This window comes from Equus przewalskii, chromosome 27 (assembly GCF_037783145.1).
Source record: "Equus przewalskii isolate Varuska chromosome 27, EquPr2, whole genome shotgun sequence".
Lineage (NCBI taxonomy): Eukaryota > Metazoa > Chordata > Mammalia > Perissodactyla > Equidae > Equus > Equus przewalskii.
Genome location: NC_091857.1, coordinates 34,521,890 through 34,538,823, shown reverse-complemented (window position 1 = coordinate 34,538,823; position 16,934 = coordinate 34,521,890). Strand labels below are relative to the sequence as shown.

The 16,934-nt window shown below is 41.4% G+C and overlaps 1 protein-coding gene across 9 annotated transcripts in view; it reads left to right on the top strand.

Moving 5' to 3' along the window:
* The window catches only part of ERG (ETS transcription factor ERG), a 256,558-nt gene that overhangs the window by 146,820 nt on the left and 92,804 nt on the right, over window positions 1-16,934 (top strand). Inside the window, exon 1 of one of the 9 annotated variants that reach the window (XM_008539406.2) lies at window positions 1,475-1,666. The exons of 5 other annotated variants lie outside the window; for them this stretch is intronic. In XM_008539406.2, the coding sequence (XP_008537628.1) occupies window positions 1,649-1,666 (18 nt within the window). In that variant the 5' untranslated portion in view covers window positions 1,475-1,648. Of the gene's footprint in view, window positions 1-1,474; window positions 1,667-1,720; window positions 2,229-16,934 lie in introns of those variants that run through there. 3 more of the 9 variants (XM_070597851.1, XM_070597853.1, XM_070597849.1) reach the window with 3 other exon arrangements.

Sequence of the window (16,934 nt, the reverse complement as noted above, 5' to 3'; positions counted from 1 at the left end):
GTGGAAGCTGCCCAGATAAAACAGCTCAGTACTTTGAAACTTTAGGGGAAACAAAATTTTAATCAGCCTGCCATCTCATTCATTGTTTGGAGATGAAAAGAGCGGAACTCAACATCCCCTCAAAACGTAGATGCTGAGAACCTGTCAGGTTCTGAGTTTTACATGGAACAAGATTTCTGGTATTTTTCCCTTTCTTTCACTGTTCTTTTTTTTCCTCTCTCTTTTTTCCTTCCTTCCTCCCTTCTCCTCCTACTTTCTTTTCTTCTTCTCCTCATCCCTCTCTTCCTTCTCCTCTCCCACCTCCCCTTCCTCCTCCTCATCTTTCTCCTCTTCCTCTCCCCCTTCCTCTGTCCTAACACGAGGGGGCAAATCACAGGGACACTATAAGACATAGACACTTGGACCAGTTTATAAAACTCCGGAGTCTGACTGAAATCAATTCACTGAATGTTGAGAAGTTGCTAGATGACTCAGGATTCTTTCTATTGTGTTCTGCGGGTCCCCTGTTGAGACCACACCTCTTTACTGGTCCAACTTTCGTGTAGCTAGATTCAAAGCAAACTGTTGTTTCTTTCAGAGAGCAAGTAATTTCCTGAAAATGAGTAATTAAAGGCCTGAAACCCTCTAAGGAATGTTCAGGCCTACATTAGCCGTACTTCCTTTGAGTGGAAAACAGACGTGTGGCCCTGAACTTACAGGTTGGATTTCAAAACCCTTAATGAGATCTTCACGTGGCATCACCGTGTAGCCAAGCGTTCTATCAGAGGCTGTTTCTGCAACGTTGATTTTTGTCAGAGTGGGACCAGCTCACTGACCATCTAAAGTGTTTGTAGTAATTTTGGTTATTTTGATTTTAAATAAATACTTGACAACAAGGATCTGACAAGGCTTATTTTTCTCTTTACTTTTCTTGGTTACGGTAGTTCTAGAGTCTTTGCCTTTTCAACTGGTTTATTGCAGAGCCAATAAAAATTACATGTGTTTGGAAGGAAAAAATGAAAGTGTTCTGGAACACTCGAGCCGTTGAATAAACGAAGGTTGTGAAAAATCAGCAAGCAAATGGCTACTATTAAACGTTGTCGTCTATTAACATGAAGTCAGTTGCACCTGCAAAGTTTCCTTTAGGGACAAAGGAGCCGCAATCGGGGGGGCTCAAGTCTTGTGTCCCAGTTATGTGGGAGATCCAGGGAGATGAAGGCCAAGAAGGCCCAGTGCCCGCTGTCGGGTGCCCTCAACGCCCGAGATTCTTGCAGCCCATGTGAAACCGTGCGGAGTCCCGCCACATCTGTATCCTGCCTTGGTGCAGCGTGTCACACGGCGGCACACCGGGTCACACCTGCTGTGGCAGTCCCAGGCAATTGATGCCTTTTTTTTTTTAATTAAAAAAAAAAAATCTCCTGGCTGCATATCATCAAGAAAAACAACATTGTTTTCAGGGTCTCTTATCTCTCCACTCCCAAATATCCTGTTTCTTCGGGCTGGGCGGCCAGGACCAATAGAAAGCTCTTCCTGCCATTGGCTGACTTCATTTCCCAGACCTCGCACAATCTCATCCGCTCTAAACAACCTCATCAAAACTACTTTCTGGTCAGAGAGAAGCAATAATTATTATTAACATTTATTAACGATCAATAAACTTGATTGCATTATGGCCAGCACTATCAAGGTAAGGAAAGGATTCCTTTCATTTGACAAAATCTTGCGTTCGTTACTCTTTTCTTTGGTTTCCTTTATCAAGGCAGATAAGTTAGGATTGGGCAACACCCCCACTGCCACAATAGAGGACAACAAGATTTCCTTTGCACTGCCTAGTAAATTTCCTTTTTCCTACTCCAACCATCCGCAAGGCTTAAAAACTTCAAACTCAGAAAAAAATTGGGGTTGCTAAATTCACTGTTGAGTGCTGTGGATGACTTTTGCAAAGGCTTTTCGGAGTGCATCTGAATTTTCATATTCTTTAACTATCCCTAACGGTGCCTGGATGCGTATCTGCTAGAAGGCAATGGACGTGGAGAGGTTGGAGGGTAGGGTCAAAGGAAAAGATGGGCTTGTAAATGTGGAACTTTCGGCGGCTCTTGAATGACTCCTTAGCCTCAGGGATGCGAGCCAGTCCCAGTGGAAATGAAGAGATACCCGGCAGCGGCTGTTGGTCATGGGACATGCAAATGTTGGCTTGATTCTTGGATCCTTCATGCCGAGAACGGAGCCTTCTCATAACTCAAATGGTGGTAATTCGATTTGTTCGGTTATGTATTTGTCTATAATAAAATACCTACTCTGTGCGCTGTGAGTAAGCTTTCTTCCTCGTGGTGGTTGGTTTGTGGGAGTTGGAGAGCAATGGCCTGTCGGTTCTCTGTGCTCTGGGGTGTGTGGTCTGATGTGTTTTTCTTGCAAATGTTTCTAGTAGATTGCATATCGAGATTAACATGGAGGTAAATCTGTATAGGTGGTAATCTAAATGTGGCTTAACTCCTGGAAGTGAAGACAATTTAATGGTTAGTGCAAGTCCGCAGGAAAGTCCGTGAAGTGGTGGTCTGTTCAAATATTTTCAAGGCCACCATGCCTTGGTGACATTTGTAGAAATGAGAAAAATCAGCAGCAAGAACAGATACTGAAAGGAGGAAAATCAGTTTTATTGGGCACTTGTCTTTAGTTTTGCTGCGTGTAAGTGGGAAGCGTTTGCTTGTGTTCTCATCGAGGGTTTTGGTTCATTGGAAGCTCATGAAAATGGAAGTTGCCCAGAATTGGGCTAAGGCATTTTCAAAAATCCTCCTCGGTTTGGTGTTTATATAATTTGAAGTATTTGAATTAGAGGATTTGATGAACACCCGCCGTGTAAACGAGGTTTCAGGAGTTCTGTTCAGTTTTTATTTCCCAAGGTATTTTATTTTATTTCTCAAGGTATGTTCAATAATATATATATAAAAAAAATTCAAGGCTCAAAGACTTTCACCTTATAGAGGTTTTTCTTTCTTTGGCTTCAAGGATTGTTTAAGATATAACTATCGTCACAAGGAATTTTAAAATTGGGGATTTGAAATGCTTGACTTTCAGCTATATGAGCAGAATTTATTTGATTTTATAACTCAAAATGCTACCCTTTTTATTCTTATTTTCACCCTTAATTATGTCCCTATTGCCTAGCATAGCAATGAAATAAAATATTCTTCGTAAATTTTGAATACCGTCAGTACAAATTTATGTATGTGTGTCTGTATGTTTCAAAAAAGAAATCAGTGTATTGTAGGACACTGAAATAACAAGTCACATTTTAGAATGTGGAATACATTTTGCAAAACATACAAATGTGTTATACTGTTTAATTTAGAATATACATTTCTGAAGATAGGGTGCTGTTTTTGGAGCTTGAATGTTTTGTGACTTTCAGAATAAATTTTGGGAAATAGTTTCCACTCGTCTAGGATACTGTGCTTGATTTCACATTTTATTACACTGCCCCATATGTATATTGTATATATCGCAAGTGAACTTTTAAAATGACTTCACGTGAATGCTTTTTAATCCTCTGTTAAAACAAAGTAGCCCCTCTTTATAGGTAACTTCCTTTGAGTCGTGTTCTGTTCGGCTTCCTGGGTAAAGTAATGAGATGACTTTATAGACTTGTTTATAGAGTGGAGAAGGAGGCCTGAGTCTGTTGACTACAGTTTTAATTATGTTAGTGCAAAGCTCAAATTAGCATAGGGAAAATTACAGCTGTCCGTTAGAATTAGGAAACAGCCTGTCATACAGGCAATTTCCAGTCTCAAACGCAATCTGTTTGTTGTTGTTTCAGTAAATAAATCAATTAGTCGATTAAGTATCAGATTTTGAATTTGTTAAGTTGGTACTACACTTCAGAGTAGGGTCTTTTTTTTTTTGCATTAATATTTATAAGACACTCTGAGGCACTATGAAAAACTAAATGTTTTTATCCTGTCTTTGTGATTCTCACCATCATTTTCCCTTGGTATTTTGGAATCGGGAACAGAATGTTTCCATTGGAAGAAGTAAAGGAATTTTAGGAGCTTACGTGAGAGTGTCTGTTTATCTCCAAGTGTCCGTGGATTTTAAAATCAGATTAAGAGTTCTAATAAAAACATGTGAGCATCAAGGGTGACGTCCTGTATGCAATTCACAGATCAGTTTTGGTGCTTCCACCTGCTTCTGTGCCATCCGACAATGCTTAACACCCCTCCACTTCTTCCCCCCAAAACAGCACGGTGTTTGCTTGTAGATTCCAAGGAGCCTGGAAACTGATTGTGCTGTAGTTAAGACTTCTAATGCAACCTCCCCAAGACTTCCCTGATCCTTTTATTAGGCCATGGGCCACTTGGGGAGTCTAATGAAGCCTACAGTCCATTCTCAGAATAATGCCTTTAAATGCATAAGATGCAACACATAGACTGACAAGGAAAGCTAATTCTAGTGAAATAACAATTCTCTCCTCAGGCTCCTTCCGTGGTCCATGAACCCCAGGTTACAATCCCTGATGCTAGAGTTTAAAGTTCTTCAGTCTTTAAAATGGGGATGTGGGACTTTCCTTTATCACAGAGATCTGACCCTGAAAGGACCAGGAGGGAGCACGCTGCAGACAGCAGCTTCGTGGAAAGCATCTTAGAATCTGATAGGATTGGAAATTTACTAACAAGGCTTGATGAGGGAGCGCACTGTTACTGTTTCAATTAACTATTGAAAGAAGTTCCTTTCCTTGACTGAACAGAGGTTGGAGAGTTTGATGATAATTGAAACATGAAGTATTAATTTAAAAACATAGAGTGTGATGGGTGTGGTTAATGAGTTTAATAGCTCCAGGTGTATGATTTTTCATCAACCCACTGGCTTACGTGGAATAAGAATTGTTTGATTCCCTGTTACTGTGGGGGGATTCCGTGACTCTGTCACGGTGGGAGGAATATAAGATGTAAAATGCTGCTGTCCTGCCATGTAAATACCTCATCGCCGGAGTGGGCCCTGATCTTCTGTCCTTGCCTAAAAGTGGAATCACAGGGCACTATCTTCACATGAATTGCTGCTTGTATTGGTGAGTGGCTCTGGGACACAGTTTGCTTTCTAGAATGCCCCACCCTTCTCCCTAGCTCTCTCTGTGTGTGCACACTCCTGCCCGTTGGGCACCCTGACTCAGCGACCCTGGAAAGGAGAATTGGCAATGACAGAATTTGTGAATATTTTTTCCTATTAAATACACTTAGGTAGGACTGCAATGCTCTCAGAGAAAGTTCTGAAAACCTGAACCATTTCTTAATTATCTAAGCTTCCTTTAAAGTGACTATTTTATTTAAAAAAACTTTTTTTGCAAAACTGACTTTTATTTTTTAAAAAAAATCCACAAAAGGACACATACCTATGCTTGTTAATGTCTCTTGAAAAAAGCATATATAAAAATAAAGTAAATAAGGCAATCATTGCTGATGCCTTCAGGAAAATATTACTTTTCTGTTTAGAACTTCAGAGTAAGATTTCCCTCTGTGGGGGTGGAGAGTCAAAGTAGAAAATTCCGCTTTGGCATGCCAATTGCTTGGCAGATGTGTTGAATTAATGGCTGATGCAGGAGAGAATCATGGCAGAGGAAGCCATGGGAAAGCCAGGAGTTGCTCAGAAGTGTAAGATCTCCAGGCCTTTCCAGTGTCGGGAGCACACTCTGCTCTGGCAGCATCTTCTCTTCAAGGCTAGGGAAGCCCTCCGAGGCCGCAGGGAACCCATTGCTGCCTCTTGTCCCGACAGGATGGAGGACAGCTGTCCTCTGCCTCGGGGATGCTGTCAGATTGCCCCTGAGATTTCTTTTCTTGTGTAATCGGCCACAGACACACCTGTATTTGAATCCTTACTCCTCAAGTGAGTGTAGGCAAGGGACCTAACGTGTCTGACCTCAGTTTCCTCCCCTGGAAAATGGCATTCTCGTGGCCATCCTTGTAGATGGTGCAAGTTAAGTTCTGTAGGGCCTCTAGTCTGTGCTCAAAGAAATGGCAGACGCCATCACACAACCCAAATTGATTTAACCTTTCCTAATGAATTGCACTGTCTTTCTAGCCCTGCTCTGAATTCTCTGTGTTTGAAGTTACTCTGCTTCAGTGGAAGCCCAGGGCCACACGGACTCTGTTCTGATGCTTTCGAAGAGAGAGGGGGAATCACAGGGTCTCTTCTACGGGTTTCCACTGTGGCCTCCCACACCAGGGCAGGACACACCTGCGCTTGGGGGCAACAAGCCAAGAGAGGTCAGGAGGAGGGAGCTGACCCTTCCTCCTGATAAGGATGTAGCAGAGCAGGGGCCAAACACAGGGGCAGACAGAGCAGCCAGGGAGTCGCTGGAGGCCAGGCTGGTTGGAGGGTTGGTTCAGTTCTGTTCTGACGGCATAGGCTGGTGGCTCTGTTGCCATAGGAGGGCAGGGGCCTGCAAAGCATCTTGCTCCTGAGGACATAAGAACGGGGAGACTGGAATACCTTCACTGCTCTATAATCTCATTAATTTTGAAAAATGAATCTTGTTTTCTTGTACAAATTTATAGTAATAAACATTCTCATTGTAGAGAAAATGAAAAAAAATCATTATCAAGTCCATGTAAATTTCTCCTAATCCCAATGAGCCAGAGAGAATTACTAACATTTCATGTGTGTCTTCCTATTGTACGTTTCTGTCTGTCTTTCTCTCTATCTTTTCTCATTGACATTGTTTTACAGACATTTCCCCATGTCACTAAAAAGTTTTGATAAGCAGATTTTTTTTGCTTAATTTGATTCTGTTTAAAATAAGTGTTATAATTTATATGACCAATATCCTGTGGTAGGAAATAATACTGCTTTCGATTTTTCACTAATTACATTGCAATGCACCCTCTGTCTAATTTTTTGTAAATTCACTTTATTAGTATTGGTGCTTAGAAAAGGAATTATTGGACCAATGAGTATACGTATTTTTAAAGTCTCTACCAAATGTAAATATTTGCCAATTTAAAAAAAACGACCAGTTTACCCCAGAAGGGTTGTCCCCGTTTTCACTTCATCTAGCTGTAGACGAGGTCAGTTCCACTGCACTCATAGCAACTCTGAATGTTTTACTCTTTGAATCTTTGCCATTCTAACAGGCAAAAATGGAATCTCATTTTTATTTGTCTTTCCTTAATTATAGTATTTCATTACTTATTTTTTTTTTTTTGCTGTGAACGTATTTTAGCTGGTGGCCACTGTGACCTTTGAATCTTTTTCTTCTTCACATTTCATTCCCTGTTCGATCAAACTTATTTCCCACTTATTTCTCCTAATGCCCTTGGCTGAGGCATGTTTTATGAAGTTTAAGATCATTCCTCATTCTGTCCACTCTCTCGTGCTTCCTTTTCTCTCGTCAGCACATTCTCCCAGCTTTGCTTGTGTTCGTGAGTGTGACTACTCTGTGAATACTTTATATATATCTACGTAAGCCAGAGAACCTGCTTTTAGTATAGTCTCTCCGTCTCTTTTCTGTCCTTGACAGTAACTGACAAAATGCAGGGGTTCAATAAATATTTGTTAAGAAAATAAATTTTAACTCAAATCGTTTAAAGTCATAAAGAGAAAGTTATCAGGGTAATAGAATTGTTATGTAGATTTTAACTAGAAGTCGTATTTCTTTAGAGAGATGTCTCCTACTTAAATAAAAATTAATTAAATTGATGTTTAAAAGAGCATAGAAGAACATTTTTAAAGGGTAGCTGTTTTATCGTGAATTCATAATCCAAATTAATGTCATCCTTCCTAAGTGCCAGGCCCTGTGCTGGGCTCTGACGCTATCTCGGGTGAGGCTCACCAAAACCTGCCTACTGTTGATTTTTGTCCAGATAAGGACAAAAAGGAGGGTTAGAGAGGCTAAGAAACTCGCTCAAGTCACACAAATCTATTTGTTTCCCCTCAATTTATCATCAGACGACCTCTTTTTTCCTGATATTTGCCCTAGCCCCAAATATTAAAATACTGTGCCAAAAAAATGATGTAAATAAATGATATAGCAATATGTTACATAATTGAATAATGAACATTATTATAACTGGCTAATTTATGTTACTATTCTTTATGAAAAACCCCATAGGCCACAGTTATAATACTCTTGGTAACTACTTAAGATAAAGGGCCAGAGAATGCACAAGCTAAAACTCTAGCACCCAATTCTATATTTACTTGGTGACAAGAATTCTGTCCATATTTGGCAATATCCAAGGGGCAGCGGTTCCAGAGTCCAGATCAGCTGCTGATTTAACTTTCCTCGTCCCAAGTATCAACTTCCTCGCTCTCGTCTTGGCATCAATCATGAAAAGGCAGCTCAGAGTTTTCCATCAGGCCTTACCAAGTCTTTCAGTAGGGGTGTTTATGGAATTAAGCTCTGGGAAGAATGATAATCTGCTGCTGTGCACAGATAAGTGCGGAGACATTTAGAAAAGAAATGCCAAGGCCAGGCAAAAGTATTTATTTTTAAAGCCACATCATAATCCAATCATAACATTAACGTCAGGGCTGTAACTTCAAACGCTTTTGTTCGAGACAACGCGTGTCAAATTCTAGAGGATATAATAAAGAACATTTATAATATATCGTGTGAAGAAACTGCCCTGTTGAGTTTAACATAGTCGCCTTCAAATCTACCTTGATGATTTAACATCTCTCTTTCCTTTATAAAATTACAGTATAGCAAACTGATTTTTTTTTCATTTAGCAAATATTAACACTGAAGCGAGAACCTTGCTCCCCATCACCCCCATTCACATTCCCCCAAGGCTATTAATTCAGATCATCCGTCAATAACGAGTTCATCATCCTGTTCCCTTCAGGTCCCACTGGGTCTTATTGAGTTTTATTTTTTAAAGTTAATCGTATGCGTGTGATGCTCACCTTTGAGGAAGAGGAAACTGTTGAAACAACACTTTAGAATTTGTCAACACAATTAGTTTGTGTCTCAATTTGAGGGAGATTTCCCAAGACATTGCTCCAAGTTAAAAAAAAAAAAAATGTGTGTGGTTTGGCATTGCGAAGTCCTCTTTGGAGCTGTGTTGTGTGTGTGTGTTACCTGACATTCAAGAGAACATCAAAAGTGTCCGAGTTAAATAGAACAAGCACACCCTGTATTTATCTTACGCCCAGGGAGGGACTTGATACTGTATTTCTTCATGACATCCTTAAAATAGCCCCTGTGGGGAAAGGATTGGTCTTATCTTGCTTGCAAGGAAAGGGAGGCATAGACGCAGGGGCTGGTGAGGGGAAGTGGAAAGAGGCTGGCCTGGGAGATGTGCTGGAGCTTTGCTTTGACGCTGTGGGACCTCAGCAGGTGAATTCACCTCTCCTGGCCTTCGTTCCTTCTTGGGGAAATGGAAATTGTCTTCCTGGCATTTCACCCTTGACAAGCCACTTTACCTCACGACGCCTGGGTAGCACCATCTGTAAAAGGGGGTGACAAGTTTCTACATCACAGGGGCGTGGTGAGATTAAACAAGTTGGAGCTGTACTGAGCGCATAGGAGCTACTTAATACACGTTAGCTAATTTTACTATTCGTTCGAGTCTACTAAATTTTCCTTCTAAAATCAGGAAATCCAGGAAAGGTATTTTTTTTTCTTTTTTCAATCTGTACAACAGTTTGTGAATTAAAAATTTTTTTCAAGTAGCCAATTTTCCTCTAACATGTTCTTTTCTCTTTATTACGAAATAAAAACCCTTCCAGAACAGTGAGTTCTCAGTTATTCACAGCACTTTGTCTGCGTTGGAGATGGCTTAAAACGGTGCTGGGCAACGCTGGCCATTGAGTTTGCTGGAGCCAGTGTGCAGCCAGTCCTTGGGAAGGTATTCGAGGCCTTGTTACGTCTGCTTCTCTCTATGCCTCTCCCTCTCGGCTTCCTTCTCGCCTCTTTTTCCCTCTTCACATTAGCTAACAACCCAACAGGAGGTTTTAAAAACATAAAGAGCAAGAAGAATAACGAGGAGGATCTTCCTGGACATCTCGAATGCTCAGGGCTTCTTCTTGGACCTGCTTCCATTCACTCCACACTGCCTCTCACAGATACTCCATCCTTCTCTCACCCTAGGAATTCTGGGGCATCTCTCATCCCAGGAAATCTGGGACAGTGCGGGCTCACAAGACTTTAATCTGGGATAAAAGAATAAGAGAAAATTGACAGGAGGCTCTGCCTGTCTCCAGTAGAAATTATCAAAAAGCAGCAGCCACACAACTCCTTTTGATTTCAATCTTTAACTTCGTCTTGTGTGAACTCCTAGCACTAGAAGCTTATTTATATTCACATATAAAATAAGAATATTGTCCCAGGTCAAACACAAGTGACTTTCTGAATTATCCTTTTCTGCTAATTTGGGTTAACATAGATGGTCTTGTTGACTTCACCTGTTAAGCCAAGGACCACGAACTCCGTTAAGCCTGTGTTAAGCTTAAAGGAAGAGAAAAACAGTTTACTCTGTTAGAATAGCATCCCAGAGAAGAAAGCCCACCTCTGCGTCTTGGGCACCCCTGACAGAGTACCTTCTGTTCTATGCAAAAAGCTGTTCCCATTGACTCACTCCCTCCTGGAGGCACAATCAGATTGCAGACAGTTTGGATAAGAAGCTGGTTGTGAAATAAGCACACATATATTTTTTTAAGCCTTGTTCTTTAGAGATGGAAAACATCTTTTTTTAGATCGCATGTTTACTGCTTTGGTAAACAGTAAAATGCTGCTGCAGCAATTACCTTGAGGATAAAGAGTTTGTAGACAGATACTTCCTGCGTTCACTTCCTACCCAGATAGCCAGGCCAACCAGCGACGCACTGGTGCAGGAAGGGCTCGCAGGGGAAGCTTCCTCTGCAAGTGCCTGGCTTGTTGTTCATTATCTTCTCTCCAAGGGGGAAGAAGCCTGTTGCTACAGATTTTCTGGCAGGATTCTCTGTCTTGAAGTAGGTGAAAATAGGATGTTTCTAAAGTAATGGTATGAGTCCCTTGTTCTCATTCTTGGTCTTGCCTGCTTGCTGGTTTTTACAGAGAAGAGTGTAACTAGACGAGACATGTCTACGAGTAAGACATGTGCCCTGCAGGCACCCCAGTCTCCTTCGAGTCATGGAAAAGGATGCGTGAGTCTGCTTTTGTACTTGTTGGAAAATAAGCCTCTTTGAGATTCAGTTGAAGGTGTGTTCTGGGTTACTTAGTTAGAGGTCATTTTGGATTTTGCTTTCTTTACTCAAGCAGAGGTCACCAGATTTGGGTACAAAAATCTCAGCGCGCAGATTTTTCCCTGTGCTGGTTTTACACCGGTTATTAAATCCAGTGAATGCATTGTTTAGGTCCTTTGAACCAAAGCAAATAAAACCACAACACACAAACATTGAACAATGGGGAGTCATCAATTATCCATCTACAGGATATGTGCTTGCCGACGGGCCCCTTTGTAGGGGAGAAAAATATATCAAGTCAACAAACAGTAACACTGGACAATAAACTAAACAAAATAAATAGCACCTGAAAGCCGCTTAACTCAAGCACTGGCAGAACTCCAAGGAGTGATGTTTACATACTCAAAACATGGAAGTCTACGGCCCCACCCAGATCTTCTACGAGTCCCCAAAATAATCCGAAAACTCCGCTGCCGTAAATTATTGGGTTAAGTCCTGGTAAAGCACCTCCTTTGATCAGAAGCGCCATCAGAAAGTGCCTGTGTGCTTTGCATTGCCGTGGACAAGAGGACAGTGTCCAATACAGATTATTCCTCCCATATGGCATCATAGGGCTTGTTGGCTGCCAGCTGGGGAGGCAGAGACTTTATTTGACCCTGAGAAGCTGCCAGATATGGTGAGATGGAGTCACGTCTCATGCAGGTGCTAGTACACGAATATACACCAATGGTTTTATCTACACAGTCACTCAGCACACATATTTTGGTTGCACTGGCATGAAATTGCCCAAAGAGATATTTTCTTCAAGGCTCATTTGTTTGTATACTTTTGCTTTTATACCTAATGGCAGACGCTGTAAACTCAGGATCCTCCTGTTTGAAGGAAGGCTGCTTTCTACCCCAGCACCTTTATTGTCCCGCTCTGTTACCTTAGAGTGAAACTCCGGGAGGCATCTCCCAGCATGCTTTCTTCCAGATGCTCTCCCCGTCACTTCTGCCTCTTTGCAAAATGACTTCTCTGATCGCCTGAGTCTGTATCGGTTCCGGTGCCACGGAATCTCGGTTGCGTGATGCTGTGCAGGACCGTACAGCAGATAGCCTCATCTTTGATGCCTGCCGGAGTGGCAGCCCCATTGGCATCCTCTCTGAAAATCACCGCTGCCTGGCTGAGCACTGGGGTCGGTTTGGTTTGGTTTTCTTCAGCCTAAAGTGAATACAGTTTCAATATGTCCATTGAATGACATACTGTTCAAACAACAGCAACCACGGTAATAAAAGCTTTGTCCTTTTCCCCCATTTCAAAAACAATTATTGTAGGAGTTTAGAAAATAAGATTAAAATAAAATAATTGACATTATGTAGTCAAGGGTCTGTTAGGACTTGATTCTTTTTGGATGTTTTGGTCTTTTTTTCCATTCACATATTCTTTAAAAAGAATAATAAAATGTGAGAAATTAAACTCACTTTTAATAGTCTTCTTCTGCTTACTTCCTGATCTCCAGGATAGTGAGGAAAAGAGGACTAAAGGCTGAACTTTCTTTTTTTTTTTTTAAAGATTGCCACCTGAGCTAACATCCGTTGCCAATCTTCTGTTTTTTCTTCTTCTTCTTCTCCTCAAAGCCCCCCAGTACATAGTTGTATATTCTAGTTGTAGGTCCCTCCGGTTGTGTTATGTGGGACACCACTCAGCGTGGCCTGATGAGTGGTGTCATGTCCGCGCCCAGGATCCGAACCGGTGAAACCCTGGGCCACCGAAGCGGAGTGTGCGAACTTAACCACTCAGCTACCGGACCAGCCCCAGGGCTGAACTTTCTTTGACCCCTTTTAGTGATTAAGGTGCTATGTCCCTTCCTAAGGACCCGGTTTCTTACTATGGAGCGGAGCCACACAGCCTGGGAGCAGCTCCTTGTTCCACCACGCCCTGGCACGGTGGCTTTGCTTTATTGTGCCTCGGTTTCCTCGTCTGTGGAATGGGTGCAGTAATGATACTCACACCTGCTTCTTGGCGATGGTGCAAGGATTAAACAACTTAATGCAAGTACCTGCTTTGAGCAGTAATGTGCTTTGGTGTGCAAAAAATGACAGCTGCCATGAGCTCTTTTTGGTTACTTATCCCAGTCTCATTCTTACTATTTAATTTACTCTCATATCTTATTTGCTTTTTCTGAAGTAATCAATTCTTGATTGTGTTTGTTTCTAGTGTTTGTCTTTTGAAAGGAATCCTCCGATCCACTTTGGGTTTTTATAGCTTCTTCTAAAGAGATGAAAGTATTCCCCTGTATGTTATTTACTTCTTTCTCATGCTATTCCTTTGAGAATAGTAGAGAAAGCATAATAGAGTCACCATTGGGAGTCTATTTAGTGGTTCAAGCAACATGTTAACCAAACTTTCAGCAGCTGCACTCAGCTGCATTTTCCTGAGCCCAGAAAATCAATAGTTTTTGTTTTTGTTTTTGGCAAGAAAGATTGGCCCTGAGCTAACATCTGTTGCCAGTCTTCCTTGTTTTTACTTGAGGAAGATTGATCCTGAGCTAACATCTGTGCCGACCTTCCTCTACTTTTTGTATGTGGGATGCTGCCACAGCGTGACGACGAGCGTTGTAGGTCCACACCCAGGATCTGAACCTGTGAACCTCAGACTGTCAAAGCAGAGCGCATGAACCTAACCACTACGCCATCTGGCTGGCCCCCTGAAAATCAATAGTTTTGGGGATCTGAAGGAAAACCAAGATAGAAGACTATATGTTGTTCGCTGTGCTCTCCCTAGCCTTTTCTGGTCTGTGGAGTGGTCCTAGAATGGAAGGAGTCAAGAACTATTTTGTACAACTATAGCTGGCACATTCTTTAGAGGAGATGGGGCATCTACTAAATTATCATGTTGCCAGTTAATGTCCATGATTAGGAACCGAGGGAACCTCGATGAAGACTAGAAACTCTCAACACCGGTTATTAAAGTTCAGTCCTCTGTGCCTTAAGTTATACAGCTGTCGTCCTGTGATCTTTGATCTGTGCTGACCATGCCTAGTAAGAAGCAGGCCTTCCATAAATGTCTATTTGATAAATATTCAATAAGTGAATGAATATCTGCCTGGATGATAAATGCATGAGTGCGTGCATTAATTAGTGAGGCCATACCTGATAACTTGTCATAGAGAATTAATTCATTTAATTCAGTGAGCAATAACTGACTTCTTCTTGTATGCAAAGCTCGTGTTAGTTGCCCCTAGAGGTTATGAGAGAATTTGTGATTTGATCAGAAGACAGAATTATTTCTATGTCTTGGGACCGATGTCTTGTATGCCCCTGTGTCACATTCAGATGCCTAGTGTTAGACATAAGTGTGTGTGACCTAAAGAGCCTGTGTGTGATTGAGAAGGTGCCGATCGTGGGGCTGCCCAGAACCGAAGTGGGTTTTGAACAGCTGTGAGCACGTGCCTGATAAGTGCCTGCTGTCTCTGCTGGGCCGTGGTTGGAGAGCCTTTCCGCTTGAGACGTAAAAGCAGAAATACAGTCCTCAGAGCCTGCATTTTGTTCCATGACAGTTGTCTGGATGAGGCAAAACTGAGCAACACTTTTGCATTTACTGAGAGGCCACAGCTACCAGTGTTTATAGACCCAGGGTTTGTATCAAATCATCTAAATATGCAATTGTTACAATCCGTTATACAAAAGTCTTTCTGGGCACAAAGTAATGAATAGTTGTATTTAATGGACTATGATGGGCACTATTCGTTTTTCTTCTTCTGTTACTGTAATCTCTCCTTTGAAATTCCAATGAAGCTGTAACTTAATCTTTGAAATGCGTATGCTGGTGTCCAACGTACTGGTTCACACTGAGGGCCTCCGTATTCCTTGGTGAATCAGGCAGCTCTCACAGGACTGTAATTATTATGTAAATGGCATCTTCAATGGCTATGATGCGGTAGAACATTTCCATAAATAGCTAAGTTTTTTGTATTCAATTGTAAGATAATCTGCTTATAATAAAGATTAATAGTGATTAACAACCAATTTATTTAAGACAGATAATGAAATTGGATTTCCTACTGAAATTTTAAGTTTAGCAAACATATTATTTAACTTAATGAGCCTCACTGGTCAAAGTATTATATAGAAGCCAAGGAAAACGTGATCTTTCGTAAAACCTAAAGTGTTCTGTTATCTTGGTAAGATTGTTTTTATGAACTGTTTTCCAATCTAATAATTTAAGAACTTGGCTCCCCGTTGTTTCCCCGGTGCCTCGCACAATGCTTGGCATATGAAGTGCTGCCCCATGAATATTTGCTGAATGGATGAATATGTGTAAATAAATAAATGATCACATGCATATTGAAATCTTTCCCCGAGTCAAGCGGGTCCTTGGCAGTGTATGTGATTAGAAGAAATCTGACTTGGTCCTTCTCCTAGCAAAAACTATAATCTAGTTTTTAAGGAGTCGAAGAAAAGGAAACAACTTTTATTTAGGAGTCAAAAAGTTGGAAGAAACTTGATTGGTTATCTGAGAGTTTAGTGTTTCTCAACCCAATTACAGTCTGGGTCAGTCAGCTCTTAATTGCTTTTGGGATAATTAAAAGGAACTTCTAAGAGAACTAGAATTTTGTTGGAGAGAGAATATATATGAAGAAATCATAATTTGACTAATCTGCCCACAAATGTTGGTTGAAAAGCATACTAAAGAATTAGATTTTGGGGCCGGCCCGATGGCGCAGTGGTTAAGTGTGCACATTTCGCTTTGGCCGCCCGGGGTTCACCGGTTCAGATCCCGGGTGTGGACATGGCACCACTTGGCCAGCCATGCTGTGACAGGCGTCCCACATATAAAGTAGAGGAAGATGGGCATGGATGTTAGCTCAGGGCCAGTCTTCCTCAGCAAAAAGAGGAGGATTGGCAGCAGATGTTAGCTCAGGGCTAATCTTCCTCAAAAAACAAAAAAGAAAAAGAAAAGAAATAGATTTTTAATTTCCATTGTGTTTTTTTTAACTTCTAACATTATTTTCAAACAAATAGAACTTTGAGAGTTTTAAAGATGTTTGTCCAAATATCTCCCACATGATAATGACTTTCATTAGAATGTGAACCAGACAGTTTTCCCCCATATTTTCCTAAGCAGAAGAATTAAGATGCGGTTGGACAGAAGAGTCTACATGAAACGTTTTGCAAAATTAGTATTATTCCGAAAAATTCAGCCTTTCTAGTTGCTGTTACCAAGGAGTTACCTAATTCTTGGCATAATCTGGAGCACTTTTAAAGCTTCACTAACTCTACAAGGCAAATAGCGAGCCAGATGATGCCCGAAAATGGCAAGATTTTGGTTAAAAACAGGATCCACAGGTAGTATATTAGTTTCCTTGGGCTGACGTAATGAATTACCACAATTGGGTGGCTTCAAACAACTGAATTTTATTATCTCGAAGTTTAGGAGGCCAGACGTCCAACCTCAAGGTGTTGGCAGTGTTGGTTCCTTCTGGAGCTGCTGAGGGAGAATCCATTCCGTGCCTCTCTCCCAGCTATTGGCGGTCGCCCACAATCCTTGCTTTCCTTGGATTGTAGACATGGCACTCCAGTCTCCACCCTTGTCTTCACATCACCTTCTTCTCTGGGTCTCTGTCTCTCCTTTTTGGTTTCTTATAAGGATGCTCTCACTGGATTTAGGGTCTTCCCTAATCTAGTGTGATCTCCTCTTAGTACTTATCTTAATTACATCTGCAAAGACCCTGTTTCTAACAAGGTCACATTCTGACGTTCTCAGTGGACATGGCGGGGCACGATTCAACCCACTACAGGTAGGAAGGAGACAAAGTA